Here is a 22,471-nt window from a genome sequence, read left to right as displayed (position 1 = left end):
GCCAAGTCAACAGGATCCCATAACCGCAGGTATTGCCGGTCACCGGGCGTGGTCATGGGTTCAACCCAGTTTCTGAGGCTCCACAATAGGCAATAGGGTCCAGAATGGTAACAATTATAAGTGGGTGAGGGGGGTGGCGGATATGGGGTCCAATGATAAGGAAGTGAGCCGTCAGGTGGGGTCGGCTGCATAAGTTGGCATGGGACAAGGTGCTTGATGGAAGGCCTCCTTTAGACTTTCACTGGAAAAAAGAAAAAACAAAACAAAACAAAACAAAAAACAAAACACAAAATCTCAAAAAATCATCACTCACTATTGCCACTTTCAAATTTCTTACAGCGGGTTGCTTGTGAGACAAATGTTGCAGGTGAAAAAGTTTTGCATGTCTGTGTGCTTTGAGCTCAATACATAGCAATTTTATCTATAATATCCTCAAACGTGGTCGACACAAGCACCAAGAGAAAGGGCACTCATATGATTCGATTACAAATTAGAAAAAGCGGAGTTTCTTGGGATATTTCATGTAAGAGAATAAGGACAATTATAATGGATGTAAAAAATACATATGCTTTCTTGCAGCTCCTGCATACGCTACAATGAACAATAATGAGGACGAGTAGAAAAATAAGTGTTTTCCCTCTCTTTTATCCCACCTTTGCATATGCCAAACATGATACATTTTTCAAAAAACTTTAACTTTGATAAATATATATTGAACACTGACATAAAAATTGCAGAGAACAGAATAAGTGATCAGCTTTCGCTCTATGAAGTACATATGACGCGTGAAACCTTTAGTTAAACGACTCACCTTGGCGCAAATTAATAGCTATTTGGATTAAGATTCACTACACGAAAAACTGAAACTCCATTTCCAAGGCCTTTTATCGTTGAATACGACCGCAATTTTGAAAACCACCTGGGAGTCTACGTCGCTGTTACGATCAACACAATCTTCACAGAAGTGGTCCGAATTCTGAATCAAGTTGGGTGGGTTTGTTTACTAAGATTGCGACAGTGGTGGTCAAAGTGTATGTTTACGACGCGCATGTCTAGTTGCAACGAGGAGGCAGTGACGCGATTAGTCTGTGTGTGAGATGGAGAGAGAGCAAGAGAGTGCAGTCCAAGAGCAGTCGCGTATCCGAGAGCACCGGGGGCGCACGAGAAGGTGTGGAGAGAGTGACAGCGAGAGAGCGAGTGATATTGCTGTCATCTGCAACAGCTGGCCATGTTTAGCATATTCTAGGCCCAGCCCAGCTGCTCTCTCTTTGTCTCTTCCTCTCTCTCACACTCACTTCGCTACAAGATCGAGGAATCTGTCTCTTTAGTTGACATCATTCTTCCGGCGCCACACATGGATCCATCCCTATCCCAGTTCCGAAGTCAAATTGCGCTGTGACACGATGCCACATCATCTCCGCAACCGCGGCAATACCACTCCCCTCGATTCTGGACAAAGGCCGGCAGCTCCTGCACACACTCTCCCACATTGTGTGCCGGGAATTTTAATACTTGCCACCTCGCAGCGCCTAATTAGCGTCAAGCCCTTCCATTCCATGATTTGCATGCGACAACGACAGCGCCGACATCGGTGGGAACGCCGACAGGCAGAGATGGTGATGTGAACTCGGACTAGGTGGAGCAAAGTCGGACTTCGCCACCTGCAGAGAATGAGTCAGTGATGCGATTTCTGATTCTTTGAGTTTGTGCACGCGGCGGCCTTAAAAAACGTAGAACAAGATGCCACTCGTGATCGGGATCCCTGGGCAACAGTTCTAGGTTTATCTTACCTGGCAAGTTGCTCCTAATGCTGCTATCGAAGCCACTCTTTGTGTCCTTTTCTTTGCGATGGCTGGACTCGTCCAGCCTAGCTATTCGTATTCTGGAGAATGCCATAGCTTCTTCTTATCATTTTGTCCTTTGTTCCTATCTTGCGTTGTTCTAGCGTTCTTATGAGTCTTGCTTGGGGTCGGAAGCTGGTTTCGTGATTGCAGAATGTGAGTGCTTCAGGTGTGGTACCGAGAATTGCGTACCAGGTATGAAGGTTTGGTGATCTAGCGAACGCGACTGCGCAATCATTTGCCGGCTTGTGCTGTGAGGTCTTTCTTTGATCATCGGACGTACTGTTTAGTTTCCCTTTGGATTTGGGTGAGTCAACGGCTATTCGTGAGTGACGCGTAGGTCTTCTCACTGTTGATCGATCCTAGAACGTGGTGTCGAATCGATGTTACATTGAGCGAAATCTGTATTTTTTTAAAAAAATTGTTCTGGATTATCTCTCTTTTTTCTTTTTTCTTTCATATTATTATTTTTTAGTTTGTTTTTCTCTTCTACTTGTACGCCCGCAAGAGCGCGGTTGAAGCCTGAAATTGTGGTTTGGAGAATTTTGCCTTGAGTCGGAGGTAGAAGCGGAGTGTTCAAACGCATAATCCGGTCTCAGACCTCGCGAATTCAGTACACTGCGTTGCTGGACAGTTACACGATAGGTTTTAAAAGGGTTTGGAGAGACGAGGGGGTATGGCGAAGGATACGACAGGCGTGAGGAGTTGTCGGTGAGTGCATAAGAAAGGTGGAGAGTTTGCGTGGTGTTCGTGTATGGTTGACCTCCGGTGATCGGAGATGGACGTCAGCGATGGTGAAAAGCTTGATAGAGCCTGGGTTGACGACGGTGGCCCTTCCACTTCTACAACTCTTCCGCAAGTGATAACAAGCTCCCTCCCTTTCTTTTCCTTAGATGAAGCTTTGTGTACCTTTTGACTTGTCCCCCTCAAACACAGTAACGCTTGTCGTCGCCATTACCATGAGACATTTTGAACAAAAGCAAGACACAAACGTAACATGAAGCATACAACACGCAGTTGGGTGGAATTGTTGACGTCTTGTTTGTCGGTGCTGTCTGTCTGTGTCAGAATCAGTTACTCTTAAATTTCTTGCCATAACATTTGGGATACATATTCTAGCTCTAATCTCCTGAAGTAGTTGTCGCCGGCAGAGTTTCTGTTCGAAAGTCGCTCAAATTTACTGGATTGAAGATTTGTTCAAGGACGATCTTCTGAGAGAACATGTGGCTGCTCACGTATGCAGGAGGGCATCACTAGAACCAAAGCGGTGATGGCGACTAAAGAGAGCCAACCTCCCTTCCAGCCCACTCTACCCAATCATATTGAGGTAATTAGCGACTCAGTTTACACAGACGCGCCGCGTCTGATGGCCAAGACGTCACAACCTGGAAAGGTCTCCACGCGAGGAAATGTGCCCAGGCGAAGCTCGCAGGTAAAGAGAATACCCGACAACGAAGGCCAGCCTCCGTCAGACGGGAAACATGTCATTCAGCTATCTGAGAAACGAACTGCTTCAGAGCCAGTGGGTGCATTTCTCGATTCGGTACTGGGAAGCCCTGGGCCAAGTGCGGCACATGAACTCACCAGTAATAACCCAACAGAGGTAATTGGAGTGAAGAGGGTGCAAGTAGGTTGTCCAGTATTCGATTTATATTCTAGGTTGCTGTGTATTGACAATGAAAGATGGCTATGGCAGGGTGAAGTAGAAATGAAGAGTATCGCCCGTTCAGTATCAATGCCGCTCAACAAGCTATCCCTTCCTCCACCTAGGAAGCCCGCGGGTCCAAGTACCGGGGCAACCGTGCTGCTCAAGTCTATCACTCCACGCACCATTGGCACAACCCCAGGTGACGAGATTTCTGCCACGAAAGACGTCGATTCCACCGCAACACAAAGCGACACAGAGAAGGGTGAGAAAAGCCCAAAATGTGGAGATGAAGAGATTCCCGAAGAGGAGGCTGTGTGCAGGATATGCTTCGAAGAGCTCTCTGAGAAACACGGCGAGACTTTCAAGATGGAGTGCAGCTGCCGGGGAGAGATGGCGCTAGCACACAAAGATTGCGCTCTCAAATGGTTCAGCATCAAAGGGAACCGCACATGCGATGTCTGCGGTCTCGAGGTTTGCAATCTGCCAGTTACGGTCGTTCGCCAGAGTCAACAGCCTTCTTCTTCTCAACCTTCAGTCCAGCTCCTCGATGCCGCAAATCCACGGTGTGCTTCTCACGCCTCTGCAATCCCTTCGCCATGGCCTATTAATCTTTCTCTAACATTTAGCTCCTGGAGTCATTTGGCGCTGATGAGTTGAATTCTCTGGATAGTAGGGTGTGGCAGGATGTGCCCGTGTTGGTGATGTTGAGTATGCTGGTGTACTTCTGCTTCCTCGAGCAGCTCCTGGTGGGCCGAATGGGATCTGGAGCACTGGCGATCTCTCTTCCGTTCTCCTGTGTGTTGGGTCTGCTTGCTGCAATCACGGCCTCAAACCTTGGTAGGTTATAATTTGTGCACCTCATTTCAATGAATCTCTCCATATTTTGAAACAGCTATGTGACGTGGAATATTTGGGTCTTGTTGTGTGCAACAGTGGAGAAGCGCTACGTGTGGTTGTACGCGATATGCCAACTTGCGCTGGTCGTCTGCTTCGCGCACATTTTCTACGACGTGGTGGGTGTGGAGTCCGTCCTGTCGATACTGCTTTCAGCGTTTGTGGGGTTTGGAATCGCCATGTTAACGAGTACCTTGATCATTGAGATCCACAACTTCAAGCAGCGAACAGCACAGCGAGCGCGAAGGGGGAGGGAGGTGAGAGAGGGGGTGGGTTCTGTCTCTGCCTGAAACAGGTGCGCAGGTAGCGTCTGGAGATCAGCAAAGCGATCAGGTGGTGTTGCAGATGGAAGGCGGTGGGTTCTCAAGCCTGTGGCGGCAACCGAGTGATCACCGTGCTCAGGTAACTGCACTTCGTGATCACAGAGGTGCTGCCACATCCTTATCGTGATTAATACGTGTTTTCTTTGAGTTTCTTCCGAATCAAGAACAGCTGGACTTGAGTAAGGGTTTGGGGAATTAGCACCAACTAATTGCATATGAACCTTCACAAGCTAGATTCCTGATAGCTCATCACGTTGTGTGCGTAGTTAGTGCTTATTGTAATTAGAAGGTGAGGAATAGAACTAGCTGAAGGCCTCCAGGTATCAGACAATGTAAAAAGTATGCAAAGATGTACCATATTGTAATTTTTTGCGTGCGCTGGAGGTATGATTGTGGATGTCAGCGGAGAGCGAAGGGAGTGAGAGCCGTACGACATCACCTAGTGGGGATAAAGTAGCTTCGTTCCGCATTGTTCCAAATTGTACTGTAGAGTCGAACAAGTTCCATGTAGATTCGGAAGATTTTCTCTGTATCATGAAGCAGCAAAAGAATACTAGGTTCAGCTGCGGTCAAGTTGATCAGAACCAGTTGATGTAAACAGCCACATAATGTGTTCTTAATTTACACAAAATTAAGAATGATGTGAATATCGCACGTTACTCATCACATCAATAGTTTACTGCACAAAGACCCATAAGTGTACATCTATTGCTGCACAATATATTTTCTCTTTCTTTACTCAAATTCATTGAAAAGTCGCTTACTTGATAACATGCAGCATGTTATAGTATTTCTATCGAATGTACGCAATGATGCAGCAGATGGGAACAGTTCATCCACGTAAAATAAGGACAAAATGCAGAAGTACTTTTCTGTGGAGACCTGGTACACAACATACTCATCAGGTTCTGTACTCCATTAAGCAAGTTGCTTCAAAAAAATGGATACTGGGATACTGGGAAGCATCATCACTGAGCCTTCATGCGCTGAAGACCCCAGCATATCCCAGTGGTACAGGTGTTACCACCACATATTGGCTGATCTGTTTGTTCTTTACACATCTGCCTCAGATCGTGTTAATCAGATCCATAGTTTCTTCTTGCAGTAGGTCTTACTGAAGTAGGACAGTCACATCGAGGCTGACGCAACTATTTACAACGGCCCATGTTCACTTGGGTGATTTTTGATTTTCATGATTCATCTTGCAGGCATATAGATGTTGCAACGGACATTCGGCTTGAAGGGTATTAACACCTAGTCAGCATGGGGATGGAAACCTGGAAGCAAAGATGTAACAAACCCAACCACAAGCATTTGTAGCTCTTTTACAAAGGCCCAGAATGGATCTTGTGGATTTTGAGCATTTCCTCCAGGAGCCTGCGCATTTACTCCGCCAGGTGCTGCGCCAGCTTCACCTGCACCAATCCAAGCGAAGCATAGGTTTTAACCCTAGGTTAAATCGAGTAAAACAAAGAATAAATCTACTTCCAAAGGTAATTGCAAGTCCATTGTCGTCCATAACGTAGATAACCGGACATTGCCAATTTAGAAAGGCCAGATATACCTGCTGGCTCCTCTGCTCCTGGAACAGCAGCATCTGCGGCTGGAGCATCCATTGCTTGCACACCTGTAGAAAATCAAACAAAATATGCTCCAGGAGAACGTCAATAACATAATCAAATACGATCATTATACACTAAAAACTGTGATGAAGAAAACTTGTCTACTAGGGTTTCCAGCAAGCTAAACTAATGACCAGTTCGTCATTCCACTTATAGGGTGATAACAAGGAAAAAATAGCTCTGCTCTACCTGGAGCAGGCTGTTGATCGGGCTGGCCTTGAGCAAGCTGCTGTGGTGGTGTCATGAATTGTTGTGCTTTTACAGCAAGCCATCTGAGTAAGGGGGCTAGTAAGCCCGTTTGATACCTTAACAGTTTCGCATGTACCAAAGTTAGTGTGAAAGACTTACTTCCAATTCTTTCGACCAAGTAGAACATAACTGAACCAGTTCTAGAACTCTTACCTATGCATCTTGCCCACCAACACCAAGAAAGAAATAGATAACATGCGCAATATTGAAACTTACAAGTAGATAACGCCTGCCAGTCCCAAAAGAAGAAGCAAACGGTCTTTTGATCCATCTTGATTAAATACGAAGACAACAACTGCTAGCTTCAACAAAAGCAGCAGATCCAACTGAATGCCAACCTGAAACCTGCACAATCGCCAATTCCCAGAGTTTGAATTCCCATAAAAATGGCTCCTACAGGCTTAAAAATACTATTCTTACAGGTATACAGGCTATATCCACGCAAGGCACACCCTACGAATTAGATTAACGAAATATCAGAGAGCCATCAGTGCTGTGCTTAGAAAGACTCCAACCACCACTGTGTTGGTTGTAGAGGTGTAAAGACCGAAATCGACAGTCACCCCAACCAAGTGGTATTAGTGGAAGGGTTTAGCATGGACTCTGACGGTTTCAATCTTGTACACCTCGACAATCTTTACAAGGCGAAAAACACCTTCCCACACAGGATTAGGAGCTAACCTGCGAATGACCGGCCCTTGAATTGGTAATTGTCCCGCTCCAGCCTGGGCAACGGGTGGCAGTCCATTTGGTTGCATCTGCTCAACTTGGCCAAGACGAATACCCTCCCTCTCAATAACCGGTGGTGCTCTTCCTGCATTGGCCGCCTGCTGTCCAGCGGTAGCATCCGCCGGGTTTCCTTCCGTGGGAATGGGTACATTCCTATATATAAAAACGCCTTCATGATGTCATGATCCGTTAAACCTAATGAAAAGCATAGAAACTGTGCGCGATAACTGATCACAATCCACAAGTACAACTAGACAGCAACATTCATGCATATAATAACACGGCATGAAGCGAGCATCGTCTAAGTCGAATTATACAAAAACGTACTAAAGCAAAATTACAAAACTACGAAGTCGGAAGTTAAAAATCATTGAGAACCTACGTAGGAACTGGAAACTTGAACTCGTTCGGCGCCCCTGGTGCCATTCCAAAAGGCCCAAAGAAAGGAACCATAGAAGGAACAGGATAAAAGCCCGCATTCTGTCCTGCTTGATCCGATGGAGGAGAAGAGAGAAAGAAGGGGATTTGAAATGGAATTAACACTGGCATCCACTGTGAAAGCACTGAACCATCGGCTGTTCCAGACGGAGTTGTCCCATGTGGAGGTGTGAATGCCCCAGGTGGAATTGCCCCAGGTGTTCCGTTCCATGACTCAGGATTCCCGGGCAACATAACAGGACTGAACACCAACGGAACCCATGCGCCATCGTTCTGCAACATCTACTCAGTTAGCTGCAATAAGAGGATCACTTCGACGGAAGAAATTGTCTACGCTGCAGCATTAAAATCAGATAACACTGATAAATAAAAAATAAAAATATATAAACCACGTGACGTTCTGGGTCATATTTACAAGGCCATGTACGAAAATATTAGAGTGAAGCTAGTATGCATTTCTCATCAATTACGTTTACTTATTATCCAAGTTCTGCAACATCCTAGTTTGGAGAGCACACCAGATATGTCTATATAACAGCCTGTTCCATAAACCTCGACCCATCGATTGTAATAAGATATCATACTCCAAATCTCCCACTAAAATCTTCCTGGTAATACTCTCCATTCTAGGACGATGTCAAAGGTAAATTAAAGTTTCATAGAGGCAAATGAATTACACTCTAAAGATAAATTTTACTCGAGTTAAAAGAGAACCGGTTGAATTCAGCTTAATCAGCTCAATTTGCACACAGAAACATACTAACAGAAGAACAGATGACTGAGAGATGCTAGGTTAACTGGAAATCAAGAAGCCCACACACATTATCTAATAAGGCACAATATGCGAGAACTGAACAAGTACTTATGCAGTTGTAGACCAAATCATACACTTTTTTTCAAGCATTGGAAAGAGTTGGACGGTTTGAGACTCGTGCAGTAAGTTGATAATATGACAATGCAGGAATTAGATTTGACATATGGTATGCTAACACATAATTTTCAATATGTAGGACTTGTGATAATTTACCTGGAGGGAACCTTCAGGAATTACGTTTCCCCTTGCTTCTCCATCCCTTACATTTGATGACTGTGGTTGGTCTCCGGAAGTACTAGAGGTGGTGTTTCCTGTGGCGTTTCCAACAAAGGCTGGATTGTCGTGAGCTTGCTTTGAAAGTGCTTCACCACTTGACCGAGATGTGGATGCTTGATTTGCTCCTGATCAAGGCAAGAAATTCAGAATAGGTGGTAATTTCGTGTGCAGCCTTGCTGGCGCTAATATCGAAGACATTATCATTGCGTACTGCACAAAGCAGAAAAAGGGAAACGAAGTAAACCTGGTTCCACGGGGGTTTCGGATGGTTCGCCATCCCCATACATCGCTTTCAAAGATTGACACTCCAAGTTGAAAATTAATTCCTCCCTGCTAGAGCGATCTGCCTCCACAGAACAGAGAGTAACCCTTGAGCTTGATTCACCAAATAGATAAACCTCGACCAGATTGAACAACTCGGAGATTGATTTACAATACTTAATACGCATCTCTCACTATGAAATGTACAACCAGCTTGAATCATCATAGATATCAATGTAGAACAGTCATACGCAACAAAAGACTAGACAATGAAACTAGTTGTGCAATTTTTCGCTAAATGAATCGCTTTAACAATGCGAAGCGTGAAGATTACCAGTGAAGCATGTCGCTCACCAAACCTACAACCCGAATCCCCAAATACGGCGATTAACCCCGATTTCAGGGCCCCTAATAAACCCTAAGCGCTACAATGTTCGTTATAACTACAAGAAAACTATACACGCCATCGAGAGATTGGCCTTCAAAAATCACGACACCACCCCCGAAAAAACAACCAATAAAAAAAAAACAAAAAAAAAGCATTGCAAGCAAAAAACCCAAAAAATCAAAAAACAAAACAAACAAAACAAACCCACTCAGAACTTTAGAAAACTCTAGAAACATACAAAGAGCAAACCCAACACACCAGAGCTAGGAAAACGCACCGAAAACCCAGATACCCACACCTAGCAAATGCGCGGGGCAGAAAGCGGTAATGAAACTTCAACTTTTGGCAGTTCAGATCGAGGCCCGAGAACAGGAGTGACGGCGATGCCAAGAGCTGGATGCACCAGGTCCGGGGCCGTGAACGCACTTCAACCTCCTCAGAGAAAAGCAAACCGTAGCCAGAAACCTAATGGTGAGAGGCAGCGTGGGTATGGACTGCTACCTACCTTAGCAAGCGACTGCTGATGGGAGGAGGATGGGTGATGACGCGAGAGGAGTGGTGATGGCGCAGGAGAGCTACCAACCATCTCGCTTGCAAGGATTCTTCTTCTGTTCTTTATGCGCATCTCCCTCTCTCATTCTTACTTACCACCTCCCCGTGTGGGTCCCGCCCTCCATCGCCACTGCCGCAAGCAGGAGCAGAGAGGAGAGGACTGGATCAATTTGTGTGCTCGTCGTCGTCGTCGTCCCCGACTCCTCCCCAGCTATCCACTCGCGTGAAAAAAGTTTGCCAACTCAGCGTATTGCGTGGCCAATTAATTGGCGGGTTCTGACGCCACCACAATCATGAAAAAATATGTCTATATATATATATATATATATACATATGTGTGTGAACATGCAAAAATAATGGGTTCTGCACGAATAGCCATATGTGAAGCTGCCGGGCTGCAATGGGTCTGGGTTTCTGTCTAGGTTTGGGTGGGAATTAGACATTTTTTTTAAGTGGGGGAATTAAATAGGGTAGATGAATGTATCCTTCGTTTGAGTCTGTTGCTGTTGAATTGAAATTGTTTTTTCTTCTGTTCCGTTCAACTGATCGTGATACTGAGAGAGGGTTTTGATTTGACTTTTTCCAGTTTTTTAATCCTGTGGATACGTGTTGGTTGTGTATGTGTATATTTTTTTCAATTTACAGCTAAATAAAATACTTGAATTTTTTAATATATATATATATATATATATATATTAAATCTATGTATATGTATGTATGTTTAAGTATATCAGTAATTTTGTTTTTATATATATATATATATAAAATCAGCATTAAAACACATTTTGATCATGTTTCTTCTTTAATCTACAACAAATTGGTGTATTCCTTTCTTTTTTGGAATTATCATAACATTAATAGATCAAAACTAATGATGCAATAAGTATGTAGAGCCTTATTGATTAAAGATGCAAGATCAAAGAGCTTATATTCTTTTAACTATAAAATTGTAAAGCATGAATTATTCAGTAGTAAAAAAAGAATATTATAAGTCAAAAAAATTAATAGATAAAACGCAATAAGGACCTTAAAACTGAAAATTTTAAAATAACATAAATTATTTATAAATGATTAAAGTAGAATAAATAATCATATATTGAATTTTTTTAGGATAAATTTTTTTGTAGTTTTGTACAATACTTGTAATATACTTGAAAATAAATTACCAACAATTCTTATAGGAAGCTTTAGTAGTATATTAAATTAATTGAGATGCATTTTGAATTTCTTAAAAATATTATATCAACTATATAAAATCTAACCTTTTGGTTAAAAATTCAATTAAGTATTTAAAGGTATAAGAAGTTACGCTACAAATATGTTCAATTAGTAGTTATAATTATTTTAAAAGTATATATAGATTAAAATTATAATAGATATTTTAAAAAATTTATAAAAAAATTTATGATTTTTTTTGTAGATTTTTTTTATTATTATTTTTATAAAACATATATTTTTTTAAGAAATCATATACAATATTATCCTCTCATAAGTTATCTCCAAGTATATTATAATCCTCATTAAGTTTTCAAAAATTGAATAATTTACCTAGTTATACTACGGTTAAGTTATAATTCTTGTAAATTATCAGTTATGGCCAAAGAAGGAAAAAACAAAAGACTATAACTTTGTAGAGGGTGTAAATAATAGAGAATCTAGCTTAACTAGGAATCTAGCATGATTTACTAGAAGTATTTTGTATGTAGCTTCTACTGAATATTGCAAAGGATCTTGTTGATATTCATCCATATTTCCAATGTTCAATATGAAAATAACCACAAAAAGGCTCTGCAACTTCTCTATCTATGTGAATGATGCTAGCGCATAATTCTTTTAGAAGGTGTTGTCAACACCTTCACCTTCCTTTGCTTATTGATGACAAATAAGCTCAATAATTTTGTAATCATCTAGCTCAATAAACATACTTTTTTCTTCAATTGAATTGAACAAATTTTTAATTGATATTGGTTTCCACAATAGAAGACCTCAAATTATGTCCACTAGCTCTTTTTTGATTGTTTCTTGACTATCAATTTTTGTGATTTTAATTGTATGCTCAAATAATCCAATATGCCGGAAATAATTTTGTATTATTGTTAGAGATATTTCTGCCTAATCAACAAGTAGCCACCACATTATCATTAATTGGTCTACCTTGTACAAATTGATCTCATTTTGCTCATTTTAGTCAAATACATTTTGCAAATAGAAGTGCTAGTAGTATTGTTAGAATGCCATAATGATTCCAACATTCATTGGCTAGATCTTTGAAGTTGCATTCAGAATAAGCATACATATATCTATATTAGAAGAAATTAAATAGTTTTTAATATATAATAGTCCATTGTCTATGAAGAGCAGGATCTATTGATATGTTGCTACGGACATGTGTATAGTTATCCAAATAATAAGAATAGGTAGAAGTATATGAAAATAAGTTGATTTGATAATATCTTATGGAGAAGCTTTATAAAAGCTTTATAGACTCAATTTTATCTTTATATATGTCTATAAGTGATTAATAGGTTAGAAACTTAGCTAAGAAATTAGCCACATGTTTAATATATTGATAGCTTGTAGTATAAGCTTACAATGTGGCACACATATACAAAACTTGTCTTGCAAGTTAAGACATATGTCTTGCAAATTGGACATGTGTTGAAGGTCTTATAGAAGGTTTTCATGTAGCTCATAGATAGATAATATATATAAAGGTAAGAATAAAGCGTTCTTCACTCTAATCAATTCTTTTCTTGTTTTTAGCCTAATTTTAAGAATCTCTAGTTTTCTAGCTTTTGGCAATAGCTATTTTAGTTTCTTATTAACTATATTTATTTTCTTATTTCTAGTTTTTCATATCTCTTTGATTCATTTTTTACTTGTTTTTATATCTTTTTTAAGTTCTTATCTTTGACAGATTGACAAGAGTCCTAACTCATTGTTCTTCTCTTGTTTTTAGAAGTGAGTGGATTATCCCACTTCTATTGTTGTATTTTGAAGGTTGTAGACTACCTACCTTGAATTGATATTTACTTTTTTAATACTAATTTTTTTTGTAAAGAGAGTGGATTATCCTTCTTTGTGAAAATTCTCATTTGATATTAAAGGTTGAAAATTTTCTTTCTCTAATTTGATTTATGTATTTATTATGTTATTTAAAATAGAATAAAAAATCATAGATGCTATACTTGGCAAAAATAAGAATAGATTTGCAACTATCATAGATCTTTACAAGCTTATTATCACTTTTAAGATAGAAATTTTAGGCATTTTTAATGCTAACTATAGACGCACTATTCCTACGTCAATAGAAAAAGTCCAAAGTCTATTCCAAGAAGTTGTATAATTGAGGGAAGCAAGTAAATCAACCTCACAACTAAATCCATACTTCTACAAGTATGAGAGAGACAAGAATTGATATGCTTGATATGAGTCACCAATTCAACTCTCTTATATATTTAGTATATTAAAATATAATTAATGTGCTTAGAAATCACGGATTTTGTGAATTAGAAGTAGCTTTTTTTAAAAAAAAATAAAAAATAGATATTAATAGTAGAGATGTAATCTAAAAAATAAATTATTAAGAGAATTTCTTAGAAAAAATATGTTTTTTTAATTAACATTAGGTAATGGCTGAATAGAAATAGCCCTTGTTTTCAAAAGAAAAAATAAAATAAAAAAAACTTATTTTGATAATAATAATAATAATAATAAATTAAAAAAATCAAAAGAATAGGAAAAAAAAACATAGAAGAGAAGAAGAGAGAAGAAGAAGAAAAGAAAAAAGATATAAAAAGAAGAAAAGAAGAGGAGAGAAAGAAAGAAAAAGAAAATAAAAATAGTATCATATTATGTGCAGTCTTGCTTGAAAATACATTAGACATCTAACTGTAGAAGGTAAAAGAAAATTGAAACAGCAAAACCTAACAAATTTAATAGAATCATATATAAATTATAATTAAAGCTTAACAAATATAATAAAAAATTAATCAAATTCAATTAAATTTCCAAATAAATGATAAAAGAAATACAAAGAAATCTTTAGTAAATTCTAATTGAATTTTAATCAAATCCTAAAGAAATCCTAATAAAATTTTAGAAAAATCTTAATAAAATTTTAATTAAATCCTAAATATTAATTAAATCTTAACCAATCCTAATCAAACCTTAATTAAATTTTAAATCCTAACCAAATTTAATCAATTTTAATTAAATCCTAATCAAATTCTAAATTTTAATCAAATCATAATGAATCTTAATCAAATCTTAGTCAAATTCTAAACTCCAATAAAATCCTAGATCTTGAACCAATCCTAATCAATCTTTAATCAAATCCTAAATCTTAAAAAAAATTCTTAATAATCCTATAGCAAATTAAAAATTCAATAATTAATTATTAAACTATTGATTTTGACTCAAACTTTGCATACCTTTAGACATCTAAATTAGTAAGAAGTATTTAAATTTTGAAGAAGATTGTACATATTGTATAAAAGATAAATCCTAAAAACTTCTTAGGTATTGGCCGGCCTTCTTCTCCAATCTTGATATTGATCTACTTGAGCCAAAGTTTCTTAATTCCATCATTAAATATCTCTTAAAATTCACATATATGTTGAAAATTAAGTCTACTATTTATATACAAAAATTTCATTTTATTCCAATTGAAAAATTATTAAAAATCTTAGAAATCTTCATTGACCTTCAAAACCCCATTTTTAAGACTTCAATGCACTTGAACTTCAATAATCTTCAATCTAATTTTTTGATCATGCTCAAGTTTATACCATGCAATAAAAACATCTATAATTACAAACCCACAATTTTTTACTAATAGATCTTCTATCAAACTTATTAAATTCTTTTCAATATAAATTCTTTATTAATTTCACAAAACTAGATTTACTAAAAAAAATCTTGACTTTGCAAAGCTCTTAAAAAGTTATTACAAATTCAAATTGTCCAAGATCCATACTCAAAGAAACTTTATGAAGTCTTCTTTTAAATTGTACTCTCTACTTTGCAAAAAAAAACCTTGAAGTCATCATAAGTGCATAATTTTGTATCTCGAGATCTGATTTTCGACCTTGGTTGACAACTAGTCCTTTTTGGATATCAATCCTTATTTTTTTGAAGTAATTTTTGCTAAAATAAATTCTTAATTTCCTTGCACATATGCCTATATCTATTATTTTTCTAATCTACCTTGTTTTGCCTTATTTATGGCCCTACAAAGTAAATAGAAGTCTACTTTGTAAAAAGGCATCATTTATATCTTTAGTTTTATTATCTTTTAACTATTATCTATATTTTTAAGAGAATTAGCTATAATATTTTGAAATAAGATCTTCTATAATATAGTATTTTTTTTCATTCTTTCACTTATTAGCTATGTTTTATCAGAACAACAACAAAAAAAAAAAAAAAATAGAGAAGGAATGATAAGGAAGAAAGAGAGACACTGCCTCCAAATTCCAACAGCTTCTTTGCTGATAAAAATCCAGGCTACCTCAAATCCTATCTCTTTCTTATTTTTAGTTTTTTCTCTTTATGTTTTTACGAGCTTTATATATATATATATATATATAGATATATATTTTCCCTTCTTCATTGCCTCTTTCACATTGTAGAAATACTTTGGTACCGCACTTCTTTCTTTCTTATTTTTTTGGATTTTTTGAGGGAATTATAGATGCTCCCAAGAAGAAAGGCATTTTTTGTATAGTGTAGAGCTAAAAAATTAGAAGTTTTGATTTTTTTTAACAAAGAACTCTTTCTCTTCTAATAAAAGAGTGCTATTGTAATCAAATATTTTATTTTTAGTTTTTTCTTATTCTCAATTCTAAATAAAGAAGTGTGGTGTTGACAACTTATATATTAAATCTTCATTCTATTGACTATGCAATTTGAGCAATGATCTATGGATTCTAATGCCATCTTCATAAAGTGCGTGGAATTAAATTTGACTTGTGGTTTTTTCTATATGCAATTTTACTTGTAAGATTCATAACTTACTAAGCTTCTCACTTGTTCTTGTAAAGCAAGATATTTGAAAGATTGTATAGAAAAAATGAGAGTGAAAGAGAGAGAGAGAGAGAGAGATTTAGAAGATTGTTGTAATATATAGTCATCTACACATTGTTGGGCATAGTTTGTTGTGCACATGTGTAGTAGGCTATGTTAATAAGGCAATTATAGAATAACTAGGAAATAGCATCGTGCTTGTTGTTGCTTATTATTTAAGCTTAGTGGAAGTAGATATTAATTTAAATGTGTAATTTTAGACTTTTGCTTGAATATCAACTATGGTACATTATTCAAACTTAGAATTAGTCCAATGAAGAGATATTCTATAGTTTTAAAGAAAGAAAAAAGAAAAAAGAAAAAAGAAAATTGAGAAAAAAAACAAATTATACACAAGAAGGCAAAGAACATATCTATAGGAGAGGTAAATTATAATGAATGGAGAATTAAAAAAAAATAAGAAAAAAAAAAAAACATGCTTGGATTTTGTATTTTAGTTAGCATTGATGATTAATCTATATGAATCTTTTGATAAATTTAATATCATGGATATACATATTTATTCTAATGTTTTCCTATTTAATTAACTAAAAATAAATAAAAATAGATTTATTTCATAATATTTTTTAGAGAAGCTTCAAAGATATTGCATTGACTTTATATGTATTTATAATTGATTGATAGATTAGAAATTTGATCAATAAATTAACTACATGTTGTTAGCTTATGAAACAAGCTAAATTATGTGACACATATGTACATAACTTACTTTGTAAGTTAAGATATGTATCTTGCAAAGTCAATACATTTTGGAGGTTTTATATGGCATTGCTACATAGTTCATAATTAAGAGTATATATGGAAGCAAGAATAAAGTCTTCTTTGCTCTTGTCAATGCCTTTCTAATCCTTAGTCTTGTTTCAAGACTTTCTTGTCTTCTTGTCTTTAGCAATAGCCACTCTAATTTAATATTATATCATCTTTGATTGATTTTTTAATCTTTTCAAGTGACACAAGGGTGTATTAATATTTTAATTTTTTTAGGTTTATTTCCTTGATAGTTTGATAAGAATTCTAACTCATTGTTCTTGTCTTATTTTAAAAATGAGTGGATTATCCTACTTCTATTGTTGTATTTTGAAGGTTGCGGATTATTTACTTTTAAATAAAATATTTAATTTTCTAACACTAATTTTTTTCTCAAAGAGAGTAGATTATCCTTCTTTGTAGAAATTTCCATTTAATACTAGAGGTTTCAGATTACCTTCTTCTAATTTTACTTGTGAATTTATCAAATTATTTAAAAAAAAAAGAAAAACTATGAATATTATACTTGGAAAAAATAAGAATAGATTTGTAATTGTTGTAGATCTTTACAAACTTTTAAACATTATTAGGATGGAAATTTCATGCATCACTAGTGTTAACTCATAAAATACTAATTCTATGCCTATACAAGAAGTTTAGAGTTTGTATCAAGAAGTAGTGCAATTTCAAGAAGCAAGTAGATTGAACTTATAATAAAATCCAAAAAGTTTTGCTTCTATAAGTACAACATTGACAAGGATTAATATGCCTTAGAAGTTTGATGGAATAAGATGAAAATTTCAAGGATTTTGCAATAAGCCAAGCTTTACTTAAGATTACATCTCTTCCGTTATCCTAATGGATTTACTCAAGTTGGATTCATAAGTGCATTTCTATCTAGAAGTGCTCTCTATTAGTTTGCACCTTTAATGAAAAAAGATTTATAATTTTTTTATGATTTAAATTTATTTTTAGAATTATTTATTACTATATTTAAAAAAAATAATTAAAAAAGTAAGGGAGATCAAATTCTTATTTTTAGAATAAAAATCATAATTAGTCACCATATATGCAACTAAATTCCAAACCTTGTTTGAAACGTAGACTGAAATGACTAAATCTTTATTAATTAATTTTGATATGGATTGAAAGACAATGTCAAAGAGTTATTATTCACAATAGCAAAAGAAAAATCTATAGAACAATTTATTGCTTAAGCCATTACATGTGACAATTGATTATTTTAAAGGTATCAAGAATAAAGATTTGATTGAAGAAGAATAAGTCAAGTAATAATGGCAGCTCCTAAGTTTTTAAAATTTTATTCATCAAGTCAAAAATTAATACAAATTGATATAATATATTTTAAATATCTTACTCTATAAGAAAAGATTCATTATTGTCAAGAAGGTTTATACCTATATTATGGATAACTCAAATAGATTACTCAATATTATCTAAAGAAGCAATGTCATTACAAAATGAAGAGCATGCTTGCTAAAGAGGACAATGTATCAAAAAATGAGTCTCTCTAGCTATAATAGAGTATGTGGCTAAAATCTTATGAAACTCTTAAAAAAGGTCCTATTCTCTCTTTAGATTCTTCATCTTTTTTTTACAATAGAAGTTTGTTTAGGACCAAAAAATCAAAAAATCTTAGCCTTATTGGATTTAAGAGCCTCAACTTGTTTTATAGATAAAGAATTTGTGAAAAAATAAGATATATCTTTAATTAAGAAAAATCAAATCTATACATATAGAAGTCATAGATGATTGTTCATTATCTTCTAAAGGTGTTACATATGAAATTATTCTTGTAGAGATAGCAACTAATGATTATAATAATTTAATAATATTTAATGTGATTAGATCTCCTTTTAATCCAATTATTTTAGGATTATCATGGTTAAAAAGATATAATCCTCAAATAAACTAAATTTCTAGAAATCTTGATTTTTTTCATAGTTTAACTCAAGATTTTACAAAGCAAGTAGAAATCCATATGATTAATATATCCAAACCATTATTAATAGGTGCAAGAACTTTCATGCATATTGTAAAAAAAAGACCAACTTTTGTTAGATATGCCCCAACTATTATTGATAGAAAAAAGATTTTAAGTTGTATTCCAAGACAATACTAAGATTATTAAGATGCTTTGAAAAAAAATAAACCTATTCTTTTAGAGCATTGTCTATATGATTATTCCATCAATCTTTAAGAAAGAGCTCAACTACCATTTAAACTAATATATAGTCTATCATAAGACAAGTTGGGTGCATTCAAGGAATATATTGATGAGAATTTGGCTAAGAACTTCATATGCCATTTTAAATCCCTAACTAAGGCTCTTATCTCATTTTTGAAGAAAAAAGATGAAATTTTGTGGATATATAGATAATTGAAAATTCAATAAATTCATTATCAAGAATAAGTACCTTGTATCTTTGATTTTAAAAATTTTTGATCAATGAAATTAAGAAAAGATCTATACAAAATTAGATCTAGAAAGAGCATAAAATCTAGTATGTATTAAAAAAAGAGACAAATAAAAAATGACATTTTGAACCATGTATAGGTATTTCAAATATAATGTCATACCTTTTAGATTCAAAAATGTACTAGCTACTTTTCAACATTTAATGAGTGATATTTTTTTACAAGTTTTTTAAATTTTTTATTATTTATTATTTAAATGACATCTTCATCTACTTTAAGAATATAAAAAAGCATAAATTTCATATTTTTCATATGCTACAAAAACTAAGAGATGCAAGATTATATGCCAAGATAAAAAAGTATGTATTCGACACAAATCAAGTTGACTTCTTAAGATACATCATTTCAAACAGTGGTCTTATGATGGATTTAAAGAAGATTCAAACTATCATGGATTAAAAGATTTCAAAAATAGTTAGAGATGTGCAATATTTTTTAGAATTTGTCAATTATTATTAAATCTTCATCAAGATTTTTTTTCAAGTTGGGGCCCCTCTTACACGCTTGACATGTAAAGACAAATTTAAGTGGAACAAAGAAGATAAAACATCTTTTGAGGCCTTGAAGACAACATTTATTTTTGTATCAATTTTATATCATGTTGACTTTTTAAAGGCATTTTTTATGAAAATAAGTGCATTAGATTTTACTATAGAAGTTTTTATGTCACAAATAAGAGAAAATGATAAGCTCTACTTGGTAGCTTTTCATTCAAGGTAATTTTTAATAACCGAAATTAACTATGAAATCTATGAGAAAGAGCTTTTTAAAATCATGGATTCATTTCAAGAATAACACTATTATTTAGAAGATGCTTTTAGTCCAATCATTACATATATGGATCTTTTACAAGAACCTTGAATATTTCATATTAGCATATATTTTGAATCATTCCTAAGTATGTTAGAATATGTCTTTATTAAGATTTGATTTCAAGATTACTTATTGATCCAAAAAACAACAAGATTTGTCAAATATATTTTTTAGATATCTTATTTTATATAAAAAAAGAAATTTATCTTTTGATTAATAAAGAATAATTTTCTTGAAGATAAATCATTTTCATCTTCAAGCAATAAAATTAATATTTATTGTTGATTCAACCTTTATCAAGCAAATTCAATCAAGTATATCCTTTGATCTTCTTATTCATAATATAAAGAATAATTCTTCTAAATATTATGTTACTTTCAAGTTTGAGTTCAAAAATAATATATTTTATTTTAAAAGACAATTATATATTCTAAAAAATAAAGCACAATTACATATTCTTTAAGCTTGCCATGACTTTCTAGTGGTTGAATATTTTAGATATAATAAGACTTTAAAACTAATATCAAGTGATTTTTGGTGGCCTCAAATGTAAAAAGTAGTTAAAGATTTTATACAATCATGAAATATTTTTTCAAGATTTGAAACTCCTCATCATTGATCTTATAGGCTTCTCTAGCTATTACTTATTTTGAAACAACTATAGTCTTTCATTTCTATGGATTTTATCATAGATCTTTAAATCTTAAGTTTGTGTGATTCTATATATGTGATATTAGATCATTTTGTTAAGATGGAACATTTTGTACTATATAAAAAATATATCATAAGTGAAGAAATGGCTAAATTTATTTTTTGACAACATCTATTGCTATCATGGATTATCTAAAGATATTATATCAAATAAGGGGACTCAATTTATATCAAGTTTCTAAAAAAATCTTTTTAATATTCTAAAGATGGATATAAAGATTTTTTTGGCTTTTCATCCTTTAATTGATAGGCAAAAAAAATTGATGAATCAAGTTCAAAAGCAATATTTGAAGTATATCATTAACTATCATCAAAATAATTAGATAATTTTCTTGCCATTGACAAAGTTTACATATAATAATTTCATACATTTTTCTATTTAATAAATATCTTTTTTTACCAATTATAATTATCACCTATAACTTAATACTTTTGACTTTTCAAAAGTTAATAATCCTATGACAAAACATTTGGCAAATTTTTTATCAGAGCTATATACAATAATATAGGCATAATTAAAAGAATTACAACAATGAAAAAATATCAATGGAAATGCCTATCATAAAGAACAACTAAAATTCACTATAAGTAACAAGGTATGGTGAATTTGTTACAATATTAAGTCTACTCTTCTTTGTGATAAATTATACTATTGTAAGCTTAAACCTTTTTTTATTTATAAAAAGATAATATTATTGCTTATCAATTATATTCACTAGACTCTTTGAAGATTCATCCCATATTCTAAATATTTCTTCTTTAGCCATATAAGATAGTAAATATCTTGGAAAGAAAATAAATACTGCCTTCTCCTATAAAAATGGATAATAATTAAGAATTCAAGGTAGAAAAAATCTTAGATTTAAAGCAACACTAAAATAGATTAAAATATCTTGTTCATTGGTATGGATATGATATTAGTGAATATACATAGAAGCTAATAAAAAATCTTGTAAATGCAACAAAGAAGACTAAGGCTTTTTATCAACAATATCTATGAGAACTAAGACAAAGAATAGCAAATCTTTGCTATGAAAGAAATGAGATCTATAAAAAATAGCATTCTAACTTCTACTCTTATTTGTAACTTTTGTATATTTATGATACTAAAGAGATGGAGAAATAACAACCAATAGATTTAACTTAAGAACTATCACTTATTGATTTACTAGATGAAACATTGTGATTGTCACAACTTTCAAGACGATATAATCGAGAGAAAGATCTTTAAGGACGACATGTCTTTTCTCAAATAGATGGTGAAATATAACGTTTTGGTATCACAACCTTAGAAGAGACTTCTAATATTTGGTGATTTTATTTGAAACAAGAATGGCTTTTGATGTTGTTTCAAATGTTTTATTTGAATGGAGTTATGAAGGTGTCAACAATAATAGAATAATAGGGTAGTCTTATTGCTCTTGTATGAAATACTATTGATGGTTGAAATGACCTATCAACTATCTTTGAAGATAATAAAAATCAATGTATGTGGTAAATATAATTTTTCACATCTTAAATTTTTTCAACATATGATAATCGCTCCTCATAAAACTCATCCTCAAAAAGAAAGTAATGT

General features: G+C 34.2%; 2 protein-coding genes across 11 annotated transcripts; one reads left to right on the top strand and one right to left on the bottom strand.

The window, feature by feature from the left end:
* Nucleotides 1-1,000: 1,000 nt before the first annotated feature.
* LOC112286566 (uncharacterized) lies at nucleotides 1,001-5,394 on the top strand. 8 transcript variants are annotated; one of them, XM_090252992.1, is made up of 5 exons: nucleotides 1,001-1,793; nucleotides 3,085-3,444; nucleotides 3,538-4,052; nucleotides 4,163-4,326; nucleotides 4,423-5,394. In XM_090252992.1, the coding sequence occupies exons 2-5, from the start codon at nucleotides 3,112-3,114 to the stop codon at nucleotides 4,671-4,673; spliced, it is 1,263 nt and encodes a 420-aa protein (XP_090109118.1). In that variant the 5' UTR covers nucleotides 1,001-1,793; nucleotides 3,085-3,111; the 3' UTR covers nucleotides 4,674-5,394. The 8 variants fall into 8 exon arrangements, with proteins under 8 accessions (XP_090109118.1, XP_024384307.1, XP_024384309.1 ...); XM_024528539.3 differs by having other exon boundaries at nucleotides 1,500-1,793; nucleotides 4,160-4,326; XM_024528541.3 differs by having other exon boundaries at nucleotides 1,548-1,674; nucleotides 4,160-4,326.
* A 20-nt stretch (nucleotides 5,395-5,414) lies between these two features.
* On the bottom strand, nucleotides 5,415-10,193 carry LOC112286567 (uncharacterized). Of its 3 annotated transcripts, XM_024528544.3 has the most exons (10): nucleotides 9,761-9,943; nucleotides 9,430-9,454; nucleotides 9,079-9,177; nucleotides 8,772-8,959; nucleotides 7,689-8,017; nucleotides 7,259-7,459; nucleotides 6,794-6,922; nucleotides 6,518-6,633; nucleotides 6,271-6,333; nucleotides 5,415-6,121 (listed from the first exon to the last, which is right to left on the bottom strand). In XM_024528544.3, exons 3-10 carry the CDS (start codon nucleotides 9,119-9,121, stop codon nucleotides 5,961-5,963), a joined length of 1,230 nt encoding a protein of 409 aa, XP_024384312.1. In that variant the 5' UTR covers nucleotides 9,122-9,177; nucleotides 9,430-9,454; nucleotides 9,761-9,943; the 3' UTR covers nucleotides 5,415-5,960. The 3 variants fall into 3 exon arrangements, with proteins under 3 accessions (XP_024384312.1, XP_024384311.1, XP_024384310.1); XM_024528543.3 differs by lacking the exons at nucleotides 9,430-9,454; nucleotides 9,761-9,943 and adding an exon at nucleotides 9,989-10,193; XM_024528542.3 differs by lacking the exon at nucleotides 9,430-9,454.
* Between the last annotated feature and the right edge of the window lie 12,278 nt (nucleotides 10,194-22,471).

The sequence above is a fragment of the Physcomitrium patens genome, chromosome 9, assembly GCF_059467195.1.
Source record: "Physcomitrium patens ecotype Gransden chromosome 9, ASM5946719v1, whole genome shotgun sequence".
In the NCBI taxonomy this organism is placed as follows: Eukaryota; Viridiplantae; Streptophyta; class Bryopsida; order Funariales; family Funariaceae; genus Physcomitrium; species Physcomitrium patens.
The sequence above is the reverse complement of the archived record's forward strand: the minus strand, read 5'-3'. Positions and strand labels throughout refer to the sequence as shown.